The sequence below is a fragment of the Hemicordylus capensis genome, chromosome 16 (genome assembly GCF_027244095.1).
Source record: "Hemicordylus capensis ecotype Gifberg chromosome 16, rHemCap1.1.pri, whole genome shotgun sequence".
NCBI lineage: Eukaryota > Metazoa > Chordata > Lepidosauria > Squamata > Cordylidae > Hemicordylus > Hemicordylus capensis.
In genome coordinates, this window is record NC_069672.1 from 11096039 (window position 1) to 11117092 (window position 21054).

A 21054-nucleotide genomic window follows, 5' to 3' on the forward strand; every position below is an offset into this window, starting at 1 on the left:
AATAAGCCTCTTCTCCATGAAGTTATCCAAACCCCTCTTCAAGCCATCCAGGTTGTTGGCTGTCACCACATCTTGTGGCAGAGAATTCCACAAGCTGATTATGCATTGTGTGAAAAGGTACTTCCATTCGTTGGTCCTAGATTTCTTGGCAAAATCAGTTTCCTGGGATGACCCCCTGGTTCTAGTGTTATGTGAGAGGGAGAAGAATTCCTCTCTGTCCACTTTCTCCACTCCACGTATGATTTTATAGACCTCTCTCATGTCTCCCCGCAGTCGTCTTTTTTTCTAAACTAAAACATCTTGCTCAAGGCCACTCCCCAATGCAAATTCGATTTTAGGTTCACATGTAGCTTCAAGTCACTTTCTAAAAATGGCACTTATTATTTATTTTTATGTTCTGTCCCACTCTTAGAGACCTTATACTGAGTCAGACCACTGGTCCATCTAGCTCAGGATTGTCCACACTGACTGGCAGCAGCTGCTCCAAGGTTTCAGGCAGGAACCTTTCCCAGTCCTACCTGGAGATGCTGCCAGGGAGTGAACCTGGGACCTTCTGCATGCAAAACAGGTGCTCTACCACGGAGCTACGGATGCTGCCTACTGAGTCAGACCATTAGTCCATCTAGCTCAGTACTGCCTACACTGACTGGCAGCAGCTCTTCAAGGTTTCAGGCAGGAACCTTTCCCAGTCCTACCTGGAGATGCTGCCAGGGAGTGAATTTGGGACCTTCGGCATGCAAAACAGGTGTTCTATCCCATCCTCTAAGGGGAATATCTTACAGCACTGAGTCCATGAGGATCATAACATTTCCAGCTCTTTCAGCTGACTAGTAAGAGAATAGGTCTGCCCTTTCACAATGGATTTTGCATTCTCTTTCTCTTTCTCTCTCTCTCTCTCTCTCTTTCTCTCTCTTTCCCCAAGTTCACGATCTCTCTCTTGCATTCTTTCCCTTCCAATGCCCAGAAATGCAGGGTCGAGGTATCCTTCCGTCCGGTGCTGTGCGATCAGGTGATCAGACTGGAGGCAGTTCACCTGCTGTGCCAGGCTGCGGAAGCCAAAATGCTGATGGAAAAAAAGATCCGGGAAGCGGAACAGCAGGTAAGTGGGAGAGTGATCTGTAACCACCCCCTGTCCTTGAGACAAATATCTGATCCACCCCACCCCACCCACCCTCGTTGATACCACATGGAGGCAAGCCAGATTTCAGAATTTCAAACATCCAGGGAAATGAGTGTGTGGGGAGCTTCTCCCAAAGCACCGTGCCTTCATGAGGTCTAGAAACATGCACCGGTTGGCTGAGATGGCAAATGAAGGAGCCCCAGAGAAGATGGAAGGGGTGTGCAAAGGGGGGGAAACTTGTTTCTTTTTCATTTTAATGGGTTTTGTTTCCCATTCCATTGTTACTTTGGGTTTACTTTCACTTTCTCCTTTGCTTAGGTATTTTTATATGCCCAACTTCACACAACCACCAGGAAGTACGTAGGAGGGAAGTGGCAGTTCCTGGCGATCTCCCAGCTCTTGCTGGTTCTTCTGCCCTTTGCCTTGTCATCTGAACTAGAAATGTCGGGTGGGGATTGTCTGTTCTGCTCCACCCTAACATTGATAACCAACATTTGAAGTGCTATGTGGCAGAGGGGAACCTACATTCTCCACCCAACATTTATGGGATCCGACGAATCAGATTGGACTACTGCAACACACTCTACATGGGGCTGCCCTTGAAGACTGTTCGGAAGCTTCAGCTGGTCCAGAATGCTGCTGCAAGGATGCCCGTGGGCGCAAGTCGCTTCATGAGTGTCACACCCATCCTGCGGCAGCTTCATTGGTTACCAGTCTCCTTCCAGGATAGATTCAAGGTGCTGGTCTTGACCTTTAAAGCCCAACACGGCTTCAGGCCAGGGTAGCTGTCGGGCTGCATTCGCCCATATGAATATCCCAGGGGACTCGATTCAGAGTCTCAGGCCCTGCTCACAGCCCTGCCACTAACGGAGGTCCAGTTGGCGGGGTCTAGAGACGGGGCCTCTTCGGTTGTGGCTCCTTAGCTTTGCAATGCACTCCTGGAAGAGCTTTGCCATGCTCACTCTCTCAGTGGTTTTTTTTTTTTTTTTAAACAAAGCCGCATCTTTTTATATAGGCTTTTTAACATTTTATCCGCTTCTTATATATGGTAGATTTTTTAGTTCTTAGTTGTTAGTGTTTTACCCAGAACTTTTAATTTGAATTTTTAACTTTTAAATGTGGTTATATCTTGGTCTTTTAACTTGAGTAATTTTTTTAAATTGTTGTATCTATGTTGTGAGCCACCCTGAGCAGTAGTGTAATAGAGGGGTAGGGTATAAATACTTTAAATAAGAAGTGTACCGGGAAATACTGCTGCCTTCCCACTAACTTTTTCCAGCAGTTGTACAAAGCTGTTCTATATTTCTTTTGAAATATTCTCATTTGAACATTAGTATTCTGTAGCATCTTTCCATTTTCTTTAACCCATCATGCCCTGCAACAGCACTGCATCTGGAGAATAACAGCTGCAGGTGTGCATGTCCTAACATAGAAGCTGCCATATACTGAGTCAGACGCTTGGTCCGTCTAGCTCAGTATTGTCTACCCAGACTGGCAGCGGCTTCTCCCAGGTTGCAGGCAGGAGTCTCTCTCAGCCCTATCTTGGAGATGCTGCCAGGGAGGGAACTCGGAACCTTCTACCTGCAAGTAGGCAGGTGCTCTTCCCAGAGCAGCTCCATCCCCTAAGGGGAATATCTTCCAGTGCTCTTATATGTGGTATCCCATCCAAATGCAATCCAGGGTAGACCCTGCTTAGCAAAGGGGACCATTCATGCTTGCTAGCAAAGGACCAGTTCTCCTCCCATAGACCAGGTCTCTTTCCATCAACAAGATGCCCCCTGCCAAGAAGCACCTCTAAGCCAGTCCCTCTAACCATTTGGCGAGAAGGTTTGACAGTTCTGGCTTTCCTTTCCACATCAGAAAAAGAAGGAGGAGGTCATAACTGGACGGAAAGAGTGGAAGAAACAGGGGAGTGGATCTTTCCTTGGTCAAGTATCCAAGGACAAAAGCAGTAGACATTCCTTCAAGCAGTATGAGCCGCCCAACGCAGAGGACATACAGCCAGAGTAAGTATGAGAGAGCACCCCCTGGTCCATCGATCCATGATGCGTTTCATGGTTGACGAACCTCCATGATTAAGAGCAGCTCTTCAATAGTGTCTCTTCAGCCTTTCCTAAGGAAGACCAACCTGACCTCAGAGATCCATGTCTTAGTTCCAATCCAGTTTACTTCAGCACTCTCCCTGTGGGACTGCCTGTGGACAGGTTTGAAACAATCGATCTAATGTCAGCTCTGTGGGAATCTAGAGAGTCCTGTTAGTCCGTGAGCCAGACCCACAAATTTTGGTCAGTGGTGCCGGGGAAATTACTTGACTAGCAAGCCAGAGACTGCCAGTTCAAATCCACGCTGGTATGTCCCCCAGACTATGGGAAACACCTATATTGGGCAGCAGCAATATAGGAAGATGCTGAAAGGCATCATCTCATACTGCGCAGGAGATGGCAATGGTAAACCCCTTCTGTATTCTCCCAAAGAAAAACCACAGGGCTCCGTGGTTGCCATGAGTCGACATCAACTCAACGGCACACTTTACCTTTACCATCTCAGGGGACGAGTGCTCATAGCGATTTTTGACGTTAGCCCTCCTAGAGATGGAAAAGAAGGGATAGCATGGTTGCACTTACAGCTTACTTTGTGTGATCACCCCCCTCTTTACCCCTACCCCCAAATGATTAGGGTAAAATTATAGACATTTTTGCACACAGCAAAGGGTTAGGGTCAGGGTTCAGATAACAATGAAGAAATGGCTGTCCTCTTTCCATGGAGTAATCTTGGGAGGACATCCCTGCCCATTTTCATTTTCATTCCTCTGACGACATTGATAAAATTTCATACTCACTTTTTTGTTGTTTAAAACATTTAAAAGCTTTTTAAACACCATCACAAATGTGGCTGCTTTAGGCCCGATGGTCAGGGTAGTTGAAGCACGAGAACACACTGGAAGGTGAGGGTCTTACAATGCGATCACCTCTTTTGCGCCTCTAGGGGAGCAGACCATTTCAATAATCACCATGAGTGTTAGTCTCCCGCAGACGGTACCAACTACCCCAGCTGGCTCATGGACTATATTACGAAACTATAAAAAGATGTGATATGAAAATCTCTGAGATGCATCTTCAAATAGAAAATCTATCACTGGCGTTTCGAAATGGTTCGTCTCGGCATGGCATTATATATTGACACGTTTAAATTCCATGCCGTTTTGATGACTAGAAAAGCAAATACATTGTACACCATCCATTTAGCGATCCACAAAGAATTCCCACTTGGATCCTCTTTGAGATGAACGATCGCTAAACGGCAAAGAAGGATAAGCACAGAGATTAGCGTTGCAAAGATCGTCTGCTCTATCAATTATCGTATCATCTAAATACTGTAAAGATAATCTTGAACATCAAATGTTCTTGAGCCTGTTAGCTTGTACTTCCTAAGATGACGTTCCTTTGCCTTCCTAGTTCTGAAGAGTATATCACGGCACGTTTATCTCTGATTCGGACCTTCACTGAAAAATTTGAGAAATACGTGATACCGTGCCTTGTTGCCAGTGGCAATATCAATAAGAGAGGAGCAGAAGATCTACATTACAGGTGCTGTGTATATGGAATTGGGTTCTCCTAGCTTGAGAGGGTGTGTGTGTGTGTGTGTGTGTGTGTGTGTGTGTGTGTGTGTGTGTGTCTTTGGCGGGCATTAGGGGATATAAATGTAAAAAATAAAATAAAATAAATATATAGGGAGCTGCCTTATACTGAGTCAGACCCTTGGTCCATCTAGTTCAGTGTTGTCAACACTGACTGGCAGCAACTCTCCAAGGTTTCAGGCAGGAGTCTCTCTCAGCCCTACCTGGAGATGCTGCCAGGGATTCAACCTGGGGCCTTCATCTGCCTGCAAAGCAGATGCTCTTCCACTGAGGTATGGCTCTATCCCCTTAGGGGAATATCTTACAGTTCTGTGTAGTCAACCAACCAAATGCAAAGCAGTGTAGACCCTACATAGCAAAGGGGACAATTCGAATCGAGCTGGCTCGCACCTCCCGAATCTCTAGCTGAGGTCCAATTTTAAAAGCTTGCAAAGGTAACTTTCTTAATGGACACTGGATTTTAACGGTTATGTTCTGGGTTTTGTTTTGCTTGTACCTCTGCAGTCCTTACAACACTCTGTACCTGGAGCTTCATTGCCCTGCCGTGCCTCCCTCTATCATGGTGACTTCGAACAACGGGAAAACCACTTTCCACTTCGGAGATGTCGCAGTAGGTACGGCAACTTTAGCAAGCTTTAGCAGCCTTGGGGCTGGCTTGGGTTCCTTATCAGTCGTAATGTCCATCTGTTGTGGTTCTCTATGCATTTGCACTCATGGGACTGCGCATGCACAGTCATTTTCTGCGCACACACAATTCCCTTAGTGTGAACCTGATTCACTTGGTTGTGGTCCTCTGTGCATTCACACTGATGACACTGCACATGTGCAGATGATCATCCGCGCAGGCATAATCGCCTTAGTGCGAATGCACGAGGACCTCCCAGATCTCCGGAGAATACACGACAATCTCTTGAAAGTCTTTGGTTCTAGGTGAGCAACCTGTATATCTTCATTGTGGTCCTCTGTGCATTCATGCTAATGGGATTGCACTTGTGCAGACTCTCCTCTGCGCAGGCTCAATCCCATTAGTGCGCATGCACGAGGACCACTCAAAAGATTCTTGGTTACCGGCAAGCAACCCATTCCTCCCCCCCCTTCCAATTTTCTAAGGGCCAGGTGGCTAAATTGCATCAATAAGAGGCATGCTTGAAACTGGGCTGAAAGTGGTTGCAGGATAGGACCCATTCTGACTGGGACCACAGTGTGCAGGGAGTGGGAAGTTAGCCCTTTCCCCGATGAACTGTGCCCTCCGAGTGGCTATTCATAGGATAGGCGCCAGTGAGATCTCCACCCACCCCTCCACCCCTTTGCAAATAGCAGTCACCCTTGGTTACTCGGAGCTAACTCGACATCTTGACACCCTGTATAAAGCCTCCGCTGTTTCTCGTTCCTTGATTGGGGATTGTTCAGTAGCAGTTGGGCTGCTTCTGGCTGTGCCACAAACAGTCAGCCTACGGCTCCAGATGGGCTTTGGGGAATTATGCCTGTTTGGGGAAGGCAATTTTAGCAGCTTGCTAAAGCTGGGCGGCGGCGGCATCCTCAGGCCCTGGAGCTGGGACATCTCCCGGTGAGGGCTGTATGTGTTTGGGACCCTGGTGCCCTCGCTGTGCACCAGAGAGAAGAGGCACGTATGAAATTGACCCCACGGATTGACAAGCCAGAATCAGGCAGCGGTGGTTCTGTGGACATTCTGTGGACTATTCTGTGAATCTGTGGATTCTGTGGACTATTCTGCAGTCACTGCACTGGTTACCCATTCGCTTCCAAATTCAATGTAAAGTCCTGGTTCTTACCTTCAAAGCCGTGCGGGGCTTGGTGCCTGTTTACCTACAGAACCACCTCTCCCGTCTAGTTACATCCCGTCCTGTTAGATCATCTCAGATGGCCCTTTTGTCGGTCCCTGACTTCCGAGTGGTTCGGGGTTCTAGGACCCGCGAAAGGGCCTTTTCGGTTGCTGCCCCACTTCTTCGGAACTCTCTTCCCCTCCAGATTCGTTTAGCCCCTTCCGTACTGATCTTCAAATCTCTCTTGAAGACTTTTCTTTTTCGCCAGGCTTTTGCCCCCTAGTTCACTTTATTTGCTTTCTGTTACCTACTCTAGTTTTTAATTTACAATGCAGTCCTTAATGATGCCTTATCTACACGTTTTTGTACACCGCCCAGAGTCTTTGGAGTAGGCGCTATATTAAATGTTTCAAATAAATAAGTAAATTTTGGGCAATGCTCCCTTCATTTTCCCCGCCCCTGGAACCATACATTGCTGGATGGACCAGATTGGATCTAAACCCGCCCACGGCTTCTTCTTGCCACAGTCAACTATTTGTCAAGTCAACAGAGCAGAACATCTGTTGTAGGGATACATATCCTTTGGAAACGTGACACTCTTCCTTCTACCAGGGCACCGAATTAAGAAAGAAGTCCAGATACAGAACATCTTCCAGGAAGAACTGACTGTATCCTTTACGGAATCGTTCCCTCACTTTTTCCCTCTCTTCCCTTCTCTCCAAAGGAATTGCTGCACCCTAGGAGACATCTTCATGCTTACATAAACAGGATTTCACTCAAACAGAGGACAAAAAAGGGATGGAGACCTACAAGTCAAAAGTGTGGGGAGGGCGGGGGGGGAGTCCCAAAGGTGGCAATAAATTAATACATTGTCTATTCCAAATTGCCTGGCGCATTTCAAGCATGAGAAATCAAAATCTCTTCTGCTCCTATATGGACACAATACAATGCCATGTCTGCATAGGGCTAAATTTCTGTTGATTTGATTGTCGTGGCTTCCCCCAGAACATCCTGGAAACTATTGTTTGATCAGAATTCCCAGACTTGTCAGTTTCATCCCCTGAAACTGTGAAGGCCAGGAAACTTTGGACCAACAAAAGGAAGGACTTTTTCACAGAGTGCATAATTGATCTATGGGCATTCTCGGCCATGGGATGTGGTGATGACCACTAGCTTAGATGGCTTTCAAAGGGGCTTAGGCAAATTCACAGAGGACAGGGCTATCGGTGGCTATTAGTCTTGTGGCTATAGGCCAAATCCAGCCTCAGAGACAAAGTGCCTCTAAATACCAATTGCAGGTGAGTGAGCAGCTGCAGGAAAGAAGGCATGCCTTCACCTCTTGCCTGTGGGCTTCTCAGAGGCCTCTGGTGGGCCGCTGTGTGAAAAAGGATGCTGGACTAGGCCTGATCTGGCCCGATCCAGCAGGGCTGTTCTGATGTTCTTCTCCCCAGCCCCTTGCCAAACTACAGTTCCCAGGGAAAGACCACTGCCAGCCACATAGATTTCTGTACACAGTACAATGTCATGTCTGAATGGGATTAAATTTCTGTTGATGAGGTTGCCGTGGCTTCCCCCAGAGAATCCTGGGAACTATAGTTTGATAAGGGCTTCCAGACTTGGCGGAGAACCCCTTGCAGAACTACAGTTCCCAGGGGCCAACCGATCTGCGGACTGAAATGCCCAAGAGGAGGCACGCGTTATGCCCTCTTCCTTGTTAGCTTCTGCAAGGTGCAGTGGTCTCTAGGTAACAGACTGCCATGGCGCACGCTCGCTCTCTTTTGGGAACTGTTGCTTTGGCTACCAGTTAACTCCGGTTGTCCTTACGTCAGCATTTTCTCAGCTGAGTTATTCCCTCCTGAATCCCTATGGACCCTTCCTGTTGGTAAATCCCATTAAAACACTCGGCGAAGGAGAATCCCGAGTCCTTGTCATTTCGTTCTGTCCGGATGAGTGCGAACGGGTGAGTCTCTGAACAAGGGGCTGGTTTTCTTCAATGATGGAAGATCCTTCCCTCTAGCCAGGTTTTGCGCGGGGAGGAATAATTCCCTCCAGTTCGGAAAATAGTATCCCCCCTACCCCACTCAAAGTCCAAGTCTCTGTCTCGACAGCACTGATGTCACTGGGAATGCAGCAGGGTCTGATCCAGGCCTGCTCAATTTAGGGCCCCCCAGCTATTTTTGGACTACAACTCCCATAATCCCCAGCCACAGTGGCCAATAGCCAGGGATTATGGGAGTTGTAGGCCGATATCTGCAGGAGGGCCAAAGTTGAGCAGCCCTGGTCTAATCCCTCTATGGAAGTCTAGCCCCCTATGGAAGTCTAACAACCCTCTCCCACCTACCTGCTTCTGCCCCTTGACACCGCTCTTGCCTTTCTCCTCTGTCACTGGCAGGGCAATAGAGGGCCGGCTCTCTCCTCATTCCCCTCTCTGATGCCCGTCACGCTTCTGTGGCTGCATGTGTAATGCAAGAAGTGCTGGGAATTATAGTTTTTTCAGGGGCTACTGAGATGGGGGAGTCGCCTTGGGGAAACTACACTTCCCTTTGAGTCTAGCATGCAGCCATCCCAGCATGGCAGGGACCAGAGCAGGGGTGAAGGTGAGAGGCATCGCTCCGTTCTCCTGCTACCCCCAAAGTAGTGAAGAAGTGGGGGAGGCTTGGGTGCAGGGGGCAGGTGGATGAATGCAGGGGGAAAGAAGGACAGCAAAATTCGTGTTTCAGAGAAGAACATCTGGGGCCATAAAACTAGTCTTGCATTGAGAAGATTGTTATGAATGTACGGAGATCAATTTCCAAGCTATTATTAACTAAAGATTGGCAGCAGCATTTAGACTTATTCCATTTCTGTTTCGCCCTTCCTCCAAGGAATCCAGGGTGGTTTCCTTTCTTACCCCATCTATTTCCAAAAGAGCAGGAAATGTTATAATTCTTATGGATGCATAACCAGAATACCTGTGGGTGAGAGAGAGGTACCGGCAGCATAACCCACAGATGCTTTGGGAGGGGGGATGGAACAGAGGGGCTCCGACCCCTCAGAACTGCCCCAGTGTCACTCAATGGGGCGGAATGTTTGTGGACTCAAAGGGCAGTTAACAGACAAGCAGGTGGGTGGGGCTAATGTAACTCGGGGACAAATTGGGCTTCAACAAAAAAGAGCAGGAAACATTTCAGCTTGAAGAATATTCCCTCAAGACTGTCGCTCGCAACCCCTTCCGAGGAGGAAAGATGGCCAAAACCTTTTCCATGCTGAGGGACAAGCTGAGGTAACACATGCACATTGAGGCTATACTGCAACATTTTGTTGTGAATCCATACTTGTTTTATTTTTAAGGTCCAAATTGTACATGGTGCAGACTATGAGGGGAAAGAGTTTATCTGTATGTCTCCCTCAGTGTCCATGAGCCAGTCACGAATCAGACAGGACTAAGCACTACTGAAATCAATGAGACAAGTTATATACAAGACTATAGCCGCATTCACACAACCTTCTGTAGGTGCCTACCAAGTCGGTACGAGGGGGACCAGAGTCGTGGAGTCCACACACTCCCCCCTCCCAGGTGTGACATCTGAACCTGTCCAGATCCAGTTCCCAAGATTCTCCATCCATCCTCCTCCTGACTTTCGTACCCAAAATCTGGACATTGGGCATAGAATCATGGGAGAGCGTCAGCTGCAGCATGCAGGAAATATAGTAAAGAATGATTTGGACCTCTTAGGACATTCTGGTAAAAACCAAGGTGTACACATCTAAAATGAGTGAATACATCCCTTCCGCACATGCATATTGACCAATGTCAAGTTTTCCCCATAGTACTTTGAAATCTTGGAAATCCGGAGCGAGAAAACAATCCTGGCCCTCATCTTGATCGGCCAAGGGGTGCCTGTTTCAATCAGCTGCTCGGTAGAGGGAGACGTGTTCAACATGGGATATGTGGTTGCCAAGGAAATGACCTCTGCCACCTTCAAGGTAAATCACATTGTGGACAAAGGGAGTTGGTTGGATGGGTGGGGAGGAGAGCTGGTCTGGTGCTGTCTATTTTGCTAAGCAGGGTGTGACTTGGTCTTCTTTAGGATGGGAGACTACATGTGAATGCTGTAAGATAAGGGATGGGGCCATGGCTCAGTAGAAGGGCTCAGAAGGCCCTAGATCAGGGTTTCTCAACGTGTGGGTCCCCAGATGTAATTGGACTTCAACTCCCATAATCCCCAGCCCCAGTGGTCTTTGGTTGGGAATTATGAGAGTTGAAGTCCAATTACATCTGGGGACCCACACGTTGAGAAACCCTGCCCTAGATTCAATCCTGGTAGCATCTCCAGCTAGGGTTAGGAGAGACTTCTGCCTAAAACCTTGGAGAGCTGCTGCCAGTCAGTGTTGACAATCCTGAACTGGACACAGCAAAAGGCAGTTTCCAATGTTCCTATAATGATCTTTTTCAGAACCAAAGCAGATGATACTCCCACAGCATGATTTTTTTCAAACATAAATAGCCTGATCAGTTATGATCAGGCTTCCCCAGGTGGGTAGGGACTGGGGGAGGGAGAACTAACCCTCTGTTCAATTTTTCACACAGTAGGGCCCACCCAGGTATAATTTATGTTTGGAAAAATTAAGTGTTCCGTAAGCTTCTGAAAAGCATAAATCACCTGGAAAGAAATGTGCTACTTTTGTCCACATTCAGTTTCTAGAGCTTTTAGGAGGCCAAACTTCTGGGGGAAATGAGAACGAGTTTGTATGATTGTTGCTTGGAGGGAAATCTCACCACAAGGTGGCCCATCTCTGTAATTCTTCTGCGATGGCTTGTTTCAATAAGCAGGCTCATGTGTTGCGAAATGGAAATAGAACCGCAGAAAAAGTTGGCATTAACTGATTAACACAGCCCGTTTGTAGGAGGGTGGTGTTGACCGAAGTTGGGCCACTGGTCTCTTGCAGATTGAGAACACCTCCGCTATACCGCTGAAGTTCTCCATGGTCCTGGAGTCCCTCTCGGCACGCAGACACAAAGACCAGCAGAAGCTTCCTCTTTTCCTTGAATCTCAAGGGAAAACAGACGTGGTTGGTAAGTCACGATTCTTATTGCCTGACAAGAAGGGAATTACTCCGAGTGGTCCCCCAGAAATTAAAAGGAGAGCTTAGGCCATTTCAGTGGACAGTTGGCGTAATTGTCCTGACGTCAGCCACTGTTTTGAACATTAATTTAATGGTGGTGAGGAGAACAGTGATGGATCTTCTTGAAGTCTACTTGGGTTGATCCAGAAGCAACGAGGTTTAGACTAAGGCTGAACGACACGAATACATTCCAGAACTGATGCCTATAAATTGAATCACAAGTCGCAGGCTGGCAACTTGTAATTACATTTTTATTTGGGTCCACGGTGACGGATGAGGAGATTGGAGCAGTTGTAGGGTACACTAGAACCAGGGGGCATCCCGTGAATTGGATTTCCAGGGAATTCAGGAGCGACCAAAGGACGTACATTTTCACAAAATACATAATTAATCCATGGAATTCTCTGCCACTGAATGTGATGATGGCCGCTAGTTTGGAGGGCTTTAAAGGGGCTTAGACAAATTAATGGAAGACAGGCCTATCCATGGCTACTAGTCTTGATGGCTATAGGCTATTTCCAGGTTCAGAGGCAGGATGTCTCTTAATACCACCCACAGGGGAGCAACGTCAGGAGAGCATGCCCTCATCTCTTACCTGTAGGCTTCCCAGAGGCATCTGGTGGGCCATTGTGAGGAACAGGATGGTGGACTAAACCGGTCTAAGGTCTCATTATCCCAGTCTCGTGTCCACCCGTATCGTATCCACTATTATCCCAGACTCGTATCCACCTCCATTCATACATCTTTCCTTATTTGTTTATCTGTGTTAAAATTTTCTATCCTGCCCATCGGCATGAAAACATTTCATGGTGACTAGATTCCTTCGTTCACCTAGAAGTAAGACCTATTGAAATCATTGGAGCTGAATTCTGGATAACTACTCATGCTTTGGATTATGTCGTCAGCCTTTCTGTTTTCCGTTTCGATTTATCCCTCTTGCACGCTGGGCAGAGGTGGCTCTAATATGTTTAATATCCAGATTTCCCTGCCTTGCCGGAGGACTTTGCAGCTCTGTTTCTGTATCCGGAAGAGATTAAAGTGTCAGCTAAGGAGACATGGCCTTCCTTCCGCTGTCCCTGACCCCGCCTGCTGTTGGATTCCTTTCCCAGGTACACAGAACTACAGCGGCTCAAGTGTGTTCAGCGTCTCCCCCGTAGAAGGCACCATTGGTCCGGGGAAGAGTCAGGAGATCACCGTCACCTTCAGCCCTGATCACGAGAGCCTGTATTATACAGACTGCCTCCAGATTGTCCTCTTTGGCAAGGTGAGGCTTGCTGGGGAGCCCGCCGCATCGAATCGGAGCTCCAGATGGGAGGGAGTGGGCCGTATCAGAGCTCTGGGCAGGCGTGGGTCGGATTGGCGTACTGGGAGGACGGGAATAGGCTGGATGAGTGCTCCGGGCAGGCGAGCTTGGACAAATTGCATCCTCTTATACTCAGAACTCCCTCCCAAGATGCCTGTGCAGTGCCCTCTTTCTCTCTCCCTTCAGATCTGTCCAAAAGCAGTGTGGGTGGGGCCAGTCCAGCCTCGGACCACAGAGTTCAGGGCTTAGTGTCTCCCCACTTGTGCCATAGCCAAAGGGTTAGTAGCCACTGATAGACCTGTTCTCCGCAAATTTGTCTGCTTAAAGCCATCCAAGCCAGTGGCCGTCACCACATCCCGTGGCAGAGAGTTCCATAGGTTAATGAGGCACTGTGTGAAAAAGTCTTTCCTTTTGTTGGTCCCAAATTTCCTGGCCATCACCTTCGTGGGATGGTCCCTGGTGCTGGTGTTTGTTTGTTTGTTTGTTTGTTTGTTTTATTAAAACATTTTTATACCGCCCAAAACTTACATCTCTGGGCAGTTTACAACAGAACTGTGTTGTGAGAGAGGGAGGAAAACTTCTCTCGTTCTCTCTCTCTCTCTCTACACCATGCATACTTTTATCAAACTGTGCTCCCCCAACCAAAGCTGAGCCCAGAAAGGGTCTTGTAAACCCGAGTGGTACAAGTGGTGTAATTCGTACAGAAGAAGCTGTTGGTGGGAGTGAGGTTGTAGAGGGATCTTTCCCTCCTTTCCCTGCCTTCTTGAGTGAACCTTGAGCATCAAGATTTAACAGATAGCGCCATCTAGTGCCTGTCAGGCCCAAGGGCATAACACACCTGGAACAGTCGAGAGAGAGAAAGTCCTTGATTTTCAGAACCGTAACTGCATCCTCGACCATTTTGGCTGGATTTCCAAGAACTCTCTTCTTGGATTTCCAAGAACTCTCCACCAACTGAACTTGGCGGGCCTGGTGTGGTGCTGAGTATGGTTTTGCCTGTCGGGACTGTATTCTTGCCTAAGCTACCTGGGGCACTGGTGATCAAGTGGTCCTGAGCATGAAATTGCACTGAAAAATAAACATAGGAACACAGGGAGCTGCCATATACTGAGTCAGACCCTTGGTCCATCTAGCTCAGTATTGTCTACCCAGACTGGCAGCGGCTTCTCCAAGGTTGCAGAGACAGGAGTCTCTCTCAGCCCTCTCTTGGAGATGCTGCCAGGGAGGGAACTTGGAACCTTCTGCATGCAAGCATTCAGATGCCCTTCCCAGAGCAGCCCCATCCCCTAAGGAGAATCTCCTACAGTGCTCACGCATGTCATCCCCCATCCAAATGCAAACCAGAGTGGACCTTGCTTAGCAAAGGGGGCCATTCATGCTTGCTACCACAAGACCAGCTCTCCTTCCCAACTTTAGGAAGTCATCCGGGTGATCCAGCTAAAAGCAATGGCCAGGAGCCACATCATGTTTGTGGAAGGCGGTGACCCGTTGGATGTGCCCATCGAGTCGTTGACCACCACGGCGTCGGTGGCTGAAGATATGGCCACAGCAGGTAATGCTCTACTTGGCGGTAGTACTGCCTGAATCTGTGGCTTGGTATTCTGGTTAGAAATGGAGTTTTTAGTCTTTAGAGCACATCAAAATGCTAACAGCACACCCACCCCGGCTTTGCAGGAGTAGAAATTGGAAATAAGGGGGCTGCCACTGAAAAGTCCCCGTCCTGTGTAGGTGCTGACATTACTGGCTGGACCAATGATCTTGAAAGAGAACACAACACGTTTTTGTCCAGCCCTCTGCTAATCAAATGTGCATCTCCTGCAGAAAGCGACAGGGCCACAAAATCCATCCTCCTCAGCCTGGAAAGCATCCAGTCGGAGACCTTCGTGATCCCCGCTGTAAGGGAGCTGCGAGTCGGAGGGATACGAGGCAGCTTCTGTGCATCGAAGAAGGTACGGCGGCCCCAGTGTGGCGTTTGCCACTGGCCTGCATCTTCAGCATTCCCGGGGGCCCTGAGCAGAGTGGATTCCGATGTACTTTGGGGCCAACAGGGTTCTGGTGGCAGCAGCGGTAACTGACCGAGTTATTGGAAACTTTCCCCGGTTTTTTTTGCAGAATGTCGAATTCAGCTGGGAAGGCCTCCAGCTCCTGCAGCTGAAAGGATTCACCATAGACCTAGTGAAAGGCGCTGTCGAGCGGGGACAAACGAAAACCATCAACGTCTCTTGGGTGCCCCCCGCTGGCTCCGATGTAGGTTGCAAGCTTCAAAGTAGCTCCTTTCTTGGTACTGTTTGGCTTGGTTGATTGTGGCTCCGGGCGGTTTCCCTTAAAATCAAAAACGCATTAGAGGCGATTTAAATTTTTAAACAGCATTTAAACCAGATTAAAACTCATTAAAATTAAAACTAAATCTCATTAAAAGCTAAGAAGATGGGCCTAAGGCTCTCCCGAAGGCCTCCAAGGAAGATGAATTCTGCTTTCCCCCGAGCACTAGGTTATTTCAACTGGGTGTGTGTGGGTGGGGGGCTCTCCAGGTTAGTATTCTGGAAAGAAGATGGGGCCACAGCCCAATGGGTAGAGCACATGGATTTCAGGCTGAACATCTTGGGTTCAATTAAGTAAAAACAAAACTGGGTCTTGCACACTGCTTGAGAGTGTGCATCCGCAGAACTGTTGGATCAGACCCAAGGAAGCCCATCTAGTCCAGCATCCTGCTTCACACAGTGGCCCACCAGATGCCCCTGGGGAGCCCACAGGCAAGAGCAGAAGGCATGCCCTCTCTCCTAGCAGGGGGACAGGCAGAAGGTCGGTCATAGCTGCCTTTTACCGAGTCAGACCATTGGTCTCTTGGGTTCCAGGCAGGAGTCTTTCCCATCCCTTCCTGGAGATGCTGCCAGGGACAGAACCAGGGACCTCCTGCAAGCAGAGCAGATGCTCCACCCCTGAGCTCTGGATGCTCCAGATGAACGTAAGAAGCTGGCAAACTGAGTCAGACCCTTGGCCCCGCTAGTTCAGTATTGTCTACACTGACTGGCAGCGGCTCTCCAAAAGACCAACGGTCTGACTCTTTATGAGAGCATATATATATATATATGCTCTTACGTTTGGGCTGGAATTGCTGCTTGATGGTAGTGGCGTGGGGCATCTTGCCATCCCAATCTACTGCCGCCTGAGGCCACTGCCTCCCCTTGCCTCATGGAAAGGCCGTCCCTAGTAGCAAGGAAGGTGATGAGTCTGTTTCTGCCTCCCTTGTCTCCTTCTTACCTGCCGTCGAAACTCAAAAGGGGTCTGTTGGGGGAGAGTTCTGGCCTTGTTTCTCATGCTTTCCTCTGCCGTCTCTCTGCAGCCCAACCAGCCTGTGACGGGGTCAGCCACCCTACTGGTGAAAGGAGACATCAAGGAAGTGTACAACATCTACTTCATGGGCAGGATTGTGACCTGTGAGAGTGAGAACGGAGCTACCCAAAAGCAAAGCCCCCAAGCGTCCTCTTTGTAAGCCAGATGGAGCAACACCCCTCAGGAGATTCCATCACCCCCAAGAGTCCCTCAGGACACCCAGAACTGAAGCAAGGGACCTCAGATGTTTTACCTACAGACACAAACCCAGGCAAAATAGGCATGGATTTCTTCATAGTTGGAAACCAAGTGAAATCTGTGGGTGGCACAGGGCAAAGTTTCTGGATGTGAAGGGGAGACCTCCTTTCCATACTGGCTCTCTGGAAACTAGTAGGGTTGCCTATGAGTAGGTGGCTTAAGTTTTCCAGCTTAGCCTCAACTTGGTTTTCCGAGAAGGAGGCCCCGGAGCATCTAAACTCCTATGGCTCTATGGCCAACCCACATGTGACATAGGAGCTCTGTGGTCAGAATTCCTGGTTCTTTTTTCTGTTGAGTTTGAAGTAGCCATTGCAGACTACAGTTCTGACCAGAGCCGTGGCATGGCAGGAGAGGGAGTTAACCCTCCCCCACCCCTGCCATGACATTTTCTGTATCTAATCTGCCCTCCCTCCCTAAACCTCCTATTGCGGGAGTTTTCAAACTTGGGTCCCTCCAGATGTGGTTGGACTACACCTCCCATCATCCCCTGTCACTACAGTCCAATGACATCTGGGGACCCGAGTCTGAGAACCTTCTGGCCTCTTAGCCTGCATGGGGGAGGGGGAGGGGGAGGGGAATGAGCAGTATCCTTCCTGTATTTGCAGCTTCTGTCAGAGGAGGATTCAGCACCAGCTGCGGAAATGCTGAACCTGAATCCTTAACACTGGACCTGACAGCCGAGAGCCCCGAGAGCACGTGTGGCCACCTTGGCTCTTCAGCTGTTGCTGGGCTACACCTCCCGTCACCTCCAGCTACAGTACATTGTAGCGGGGGATGATGGGAGTTGTAGTTCAGCACAGCCGGAGAGCCAAGGTGGCCAACCCCTGCCCTAGAGCCTTGGACCCCTGAACTGGGATCCTCGACAGCAGCATCTGTTGAGCCTGAGTTTTTTCAAAGGCCTGTCCCTTTCCACAGCACGGGCCTTGAGTTCCCCACTGTTCACCACCGCAGGCATCGCATCAAGGGGGAATTGATGGCAGAGTGTTAGGCTCCAGGTTTGAGGACTTTCCCTTTTTAAGGCTCTCCATTCCTAGGAAGGGGACAGAGCCCAGATTCTGTTAACTATCAGGCTTCTGTGGAGCACAGTCTCTACTCGGAGCTATCCAAGGTGCTGAAACTCCAGCAGTGACTGCTGTGTTGACTTTCCGATGGACCTCTTCATTCCTTGTGGGCTCTCACTCATGGTCAACATAACATAGCCTCTGCTCCACCAGTGCTGCTCTCCCCATTAAAATTGGGGGGGGGCACCCTGTTCCTTTATAGCATATATATATATATAAACTGAGAAATTAGATCACAGATCTCCGAGACTGTGTGAGGTTTTGCCCTCAGCCTCAGGATTATCCAGGATCGTTGCTTCCCCAATAGTCTTCTAACTCTTGAAGATGCTGGGCTGGGCGGGGCTTTTGTTGGGGTGGGGTCTGCATTTGGCAAAAGAGTTGTGGCGCGGTGCAGGATTAGACCCCATGGAGCACAGCCAAATGGTTATGAACCTAAATGTGCAATTGTAGTAAGAATAATAAAAAACAGGTCAGTGTTCCAAACTCCTAATAGTACACTTTGATTATTCATTTGAGATCATGATGGGGAAAGTGTGAAATAGGGTGTTTGGGTTACCCTGTTAAAGCAACCTGAAATGTATTGGTGTTTTTTTTTAAGTCTGAAAAGCAGGGAATCAGATGGACTTTGTTCCTTCTGCCTTCGGAGAGGGGATAATGCTGTGCAGGCTGCTAGTGTTTAGACCAGGCCTGGTCACCCATGCATCCTTGGGTTGCCTGCTGAAGGGGTTCATTACAGCCACGTTCTGTTCCCTTCTCTGCCTGAAGAGGGCGCTGGATCCTGAGTGCACACAGTCTTGAGTATCTCACTAGGCCAGGGGTTCTCAAATTGGGATCCCCGGAGGTTGTTGGACTACGGCTCCCATCATCCCACCTACAGCTCCCATTATAATAATGGGATAATGGGAGGTAAGAACAGAAGAAGAGCCTTTTTGGATCAGGTCCAAGGCCTGTTTAGCCCAGCATCCTGTTTCCCATGGGGGCCCACCAGATGCTCTGGGAAGCCCACAACCAGGAGATGAAGGCACACTCCCTCTCTTGCCACTGCTCCCCTACAACTGTTATTCGGCATCCTCCTGCTCCTGAGCCTGGAGGGGGTCTCTAGTCAACCAGATTAGTGGCCATTGAGAGACCTGTCCCGTGTGAATCTGTCTAACCCCTACTTTGAAGTCATCCAAGCTGGTGGCCATCGCCACATCCCATGGCAGAGAGTTCCACAGATGAATTAGGTGCTATGTGAAGACAACTTCCTCTTGTCAGTCCTCAATTTCCTGGCAATTTCCTGGATGTTGACCCCTGGCTCTAGTGTTGTGAGAGAGGAAGATGAACCTCTCTCTCTCTCTCTCCACACCCTGCATGATTTTATCACCCTCCTTCATCTCTACTCACAGTCACATTTTTCCTAAACTCAGATGCCCCTGAAGCCATAGCCTATCCTCATAAGGAAGGTCCTCCAGGCCCCCTGATCGACAGCGGCCATCTTCTGCAACCTATTCCAGTTCTAGAATGTCCTCCTTGAACTATGGTGACCAGAACTGGTCCGACACCATCTGGCTGGAGATCCACTGGACTAGGCAACATTTGGACCTTGGGCGATAAAAGTTCCCACTCAAGGTGGCACATCTCCAGCTGCTAGTTGCCTTCTTTTTTCTCTGAAGCTCCCCTGATATCCTTTATCCCCTGATAAAGTTATTCCAGGCACTTTGCTAGCAGATGTCCATCACAGCGAAGGGCAGATAATCACTATTTATCTTCCTTGGTTGGTTCCCTGGCAGAACATTTCATCCCTGTCATGAGGCCAATGAGGGCTGTTCCCGGGTGGTAATTGCACGTTTTTTCAGGTGGTGCTGTGAAAGACTATAATTATGCCCTCCGAGCTTGATCTGCCTGTGGTCTCTGCATGCAAATGGAAGCAAACAATGGGTTAGAACGCTCCATCCGTCTTGACCCGAAATGCTTTTGTGATGCGAAGACAGGCCGATGTGACATCTGTCAGCATCAAGGTGGACCGGGATGAATTGATCTTGGGTTTTGGACTACAATTCCCTTCAGCCACAATGGCTGAAGGCCGAGGATGATAGGAGTTGTAATCCCAATGCAAGTGACGTAAAAGTAGAACCATCTTTGAGAACTCTCTTACTAAAAAGCAATGTATACATTGATTGATTGATTAAGTGCCGTCAAGTTGGTGTTGACTCCTAGTAACCACATCAATAGATTCTCTCCAGGATGATCTGTCTTCCACTTGGCCTTGAAGGCCTCTCAGTGGTGCATTCATTGCTGACGTCATTGAGTCCATCCACCTTGCTGCTGGTCGTCCTCTTCTTCTCTTGCCTTCCACTTTCCCCAGCATTATGGACTTCTCAAGGGAGCTGGGTCTTCGCACAATGTGTCCAAAGTATGATAGTTGGAACCTGGTCATTTGAGCCTCGAGTGAAAATTCTGGATTGATTTGTTCTCTGATCGATTGGTTTGTTTTCCTGGCTGTCCATGGTATCCTCAAAATACCATGTATGTATGTACACATACCCTTAATGATTTGTGGTGTTTTCCTGTCCTTTGGCTCAAAGCTCCCAAGCTGCTGTTGAACTACAACTCCCCTCATCCCCAGACACACTTGGCCAATAACATTATTCTTTCAATTCACCCTCTCCCAAATGATGCAAAATTTTCTCCCCCTCACCCTCTCTGCGTGTTTTCTCCTGTGCCTTTAGATTGTAAAGTTGAAGGCACTTTTGTGTCTGTCTTAATTGTGTCTGGCATTTATTTGATGATGCTGCACAGGGTGGGGGGGGGGAGAGAAATTGGTCCTAGGCAGCTAATCCCAATCTCATCTGCTCTGCATATAATCATTTAGCCAGGTGCAGGAAAACCTGTGTTTTCTGACGTCAGCAAGTATCCAAGGGGCTTGAAGCCACCAGTCCGGCAGAGTGTGAGTGTCTCTGTTTATATTCAGCCTTTGGCCGTCTTCCTATCTTCAGGTCACAATGGAAAAAATCCTGCAAGGCTTGACCTGTTCAGGATGAGAGGTCATCCTGGCTGTATCAGCCTCTTTGTTGCTTTCCGTATCTTGATGGTATCTTTGCTTGTTTAACTCCGACACAAATTTCAGAGCCAGAACAGGGATTCTGGGAGGTTTGTTGCATGTGAGGTGAAATCAACCAGCAGAGAAGACATTCATGTACTGCATCCTGATTTGAATACTTAATTTCTTTTAGGCATGGGTGTCTGGGCCCACAAAAAAGTGTTGCAGTATGGTGTGTGTGTGTGTGTGTGAGTGACTTGAACCTATACGTGAGAACGGTGAAAGTTTTAGGCACCTTTCCCCTCCAGAAGCAGAAAAAGTTGTGACTATCTTAATGGAGTATTCTTTTCTTTTCTTTTAATTATTTTTTTCTCCAAATTCAGAATATTTGAGGAGTATTCTTCAAATTCAGAAATGCCCCACTCCTTTT

General features: G+C 48.4%; 1 protein-coding gene across 6 annotated transcripts in view; it reads left to right on the forward strand.

The window, feature by feature from the left end:
• CFAP74 (cilia and flagella associated protein 74) overlaps positions 1-18085 on the forward strand; it is a 73394-nt gene extending 55309 nt beyond the window's left edge. For 5 of the 6 annotated variants that reach the window (XM_053281249.1, XM_053281248.1, XM_053281246.1 and 2 more), the window contains 13 exons: positions 965-1099; positions 2981-3126; positions 4576-4707; positions 5262-5371; positions 7154-7209; positions 8382-8501; positions 10352-10507; positions 11471-11597; positions 12757-12911; positions 14367-14502; positions 14772-14899; positions 15063-15197; positions 16294-18085. In XM_053281249.1, coding sequence (XP_053137224.1) covers positions 965-1099; positions 2981-3126; positions 4576-4707; positions 5262-5371; positions 7154-7209; positions 8382-8501; positions 10352-10507; positions 11471-11597; positions 12757-12911; positions 14367-14502; positions 14772-14899; positions 15063-15197; positions 16294-16443 — 1686 coding nt within the window. In that variant the 3' untranslated portion in view covers positions 16444-18085. Of the gene's footprint in view, positions 1-964; positions 1100-2980; positions 3127-4575; positions 4708-5261; positions 5372-7153; positions 7210-8381; positions 8502-10351; positions 10508-11470; positions 11598-12756; positions 12912-14366; positions 14503-14771; positions 14900-15062; positions 15198-15805; positions 15916-16293 lie in introns of all 6 variants that reach the window. The other variant, XM_053281251.1, reaches the window with a different exon arrangement.
• Positions 18086-21054: the final 2969 nt, after the last annotated feature.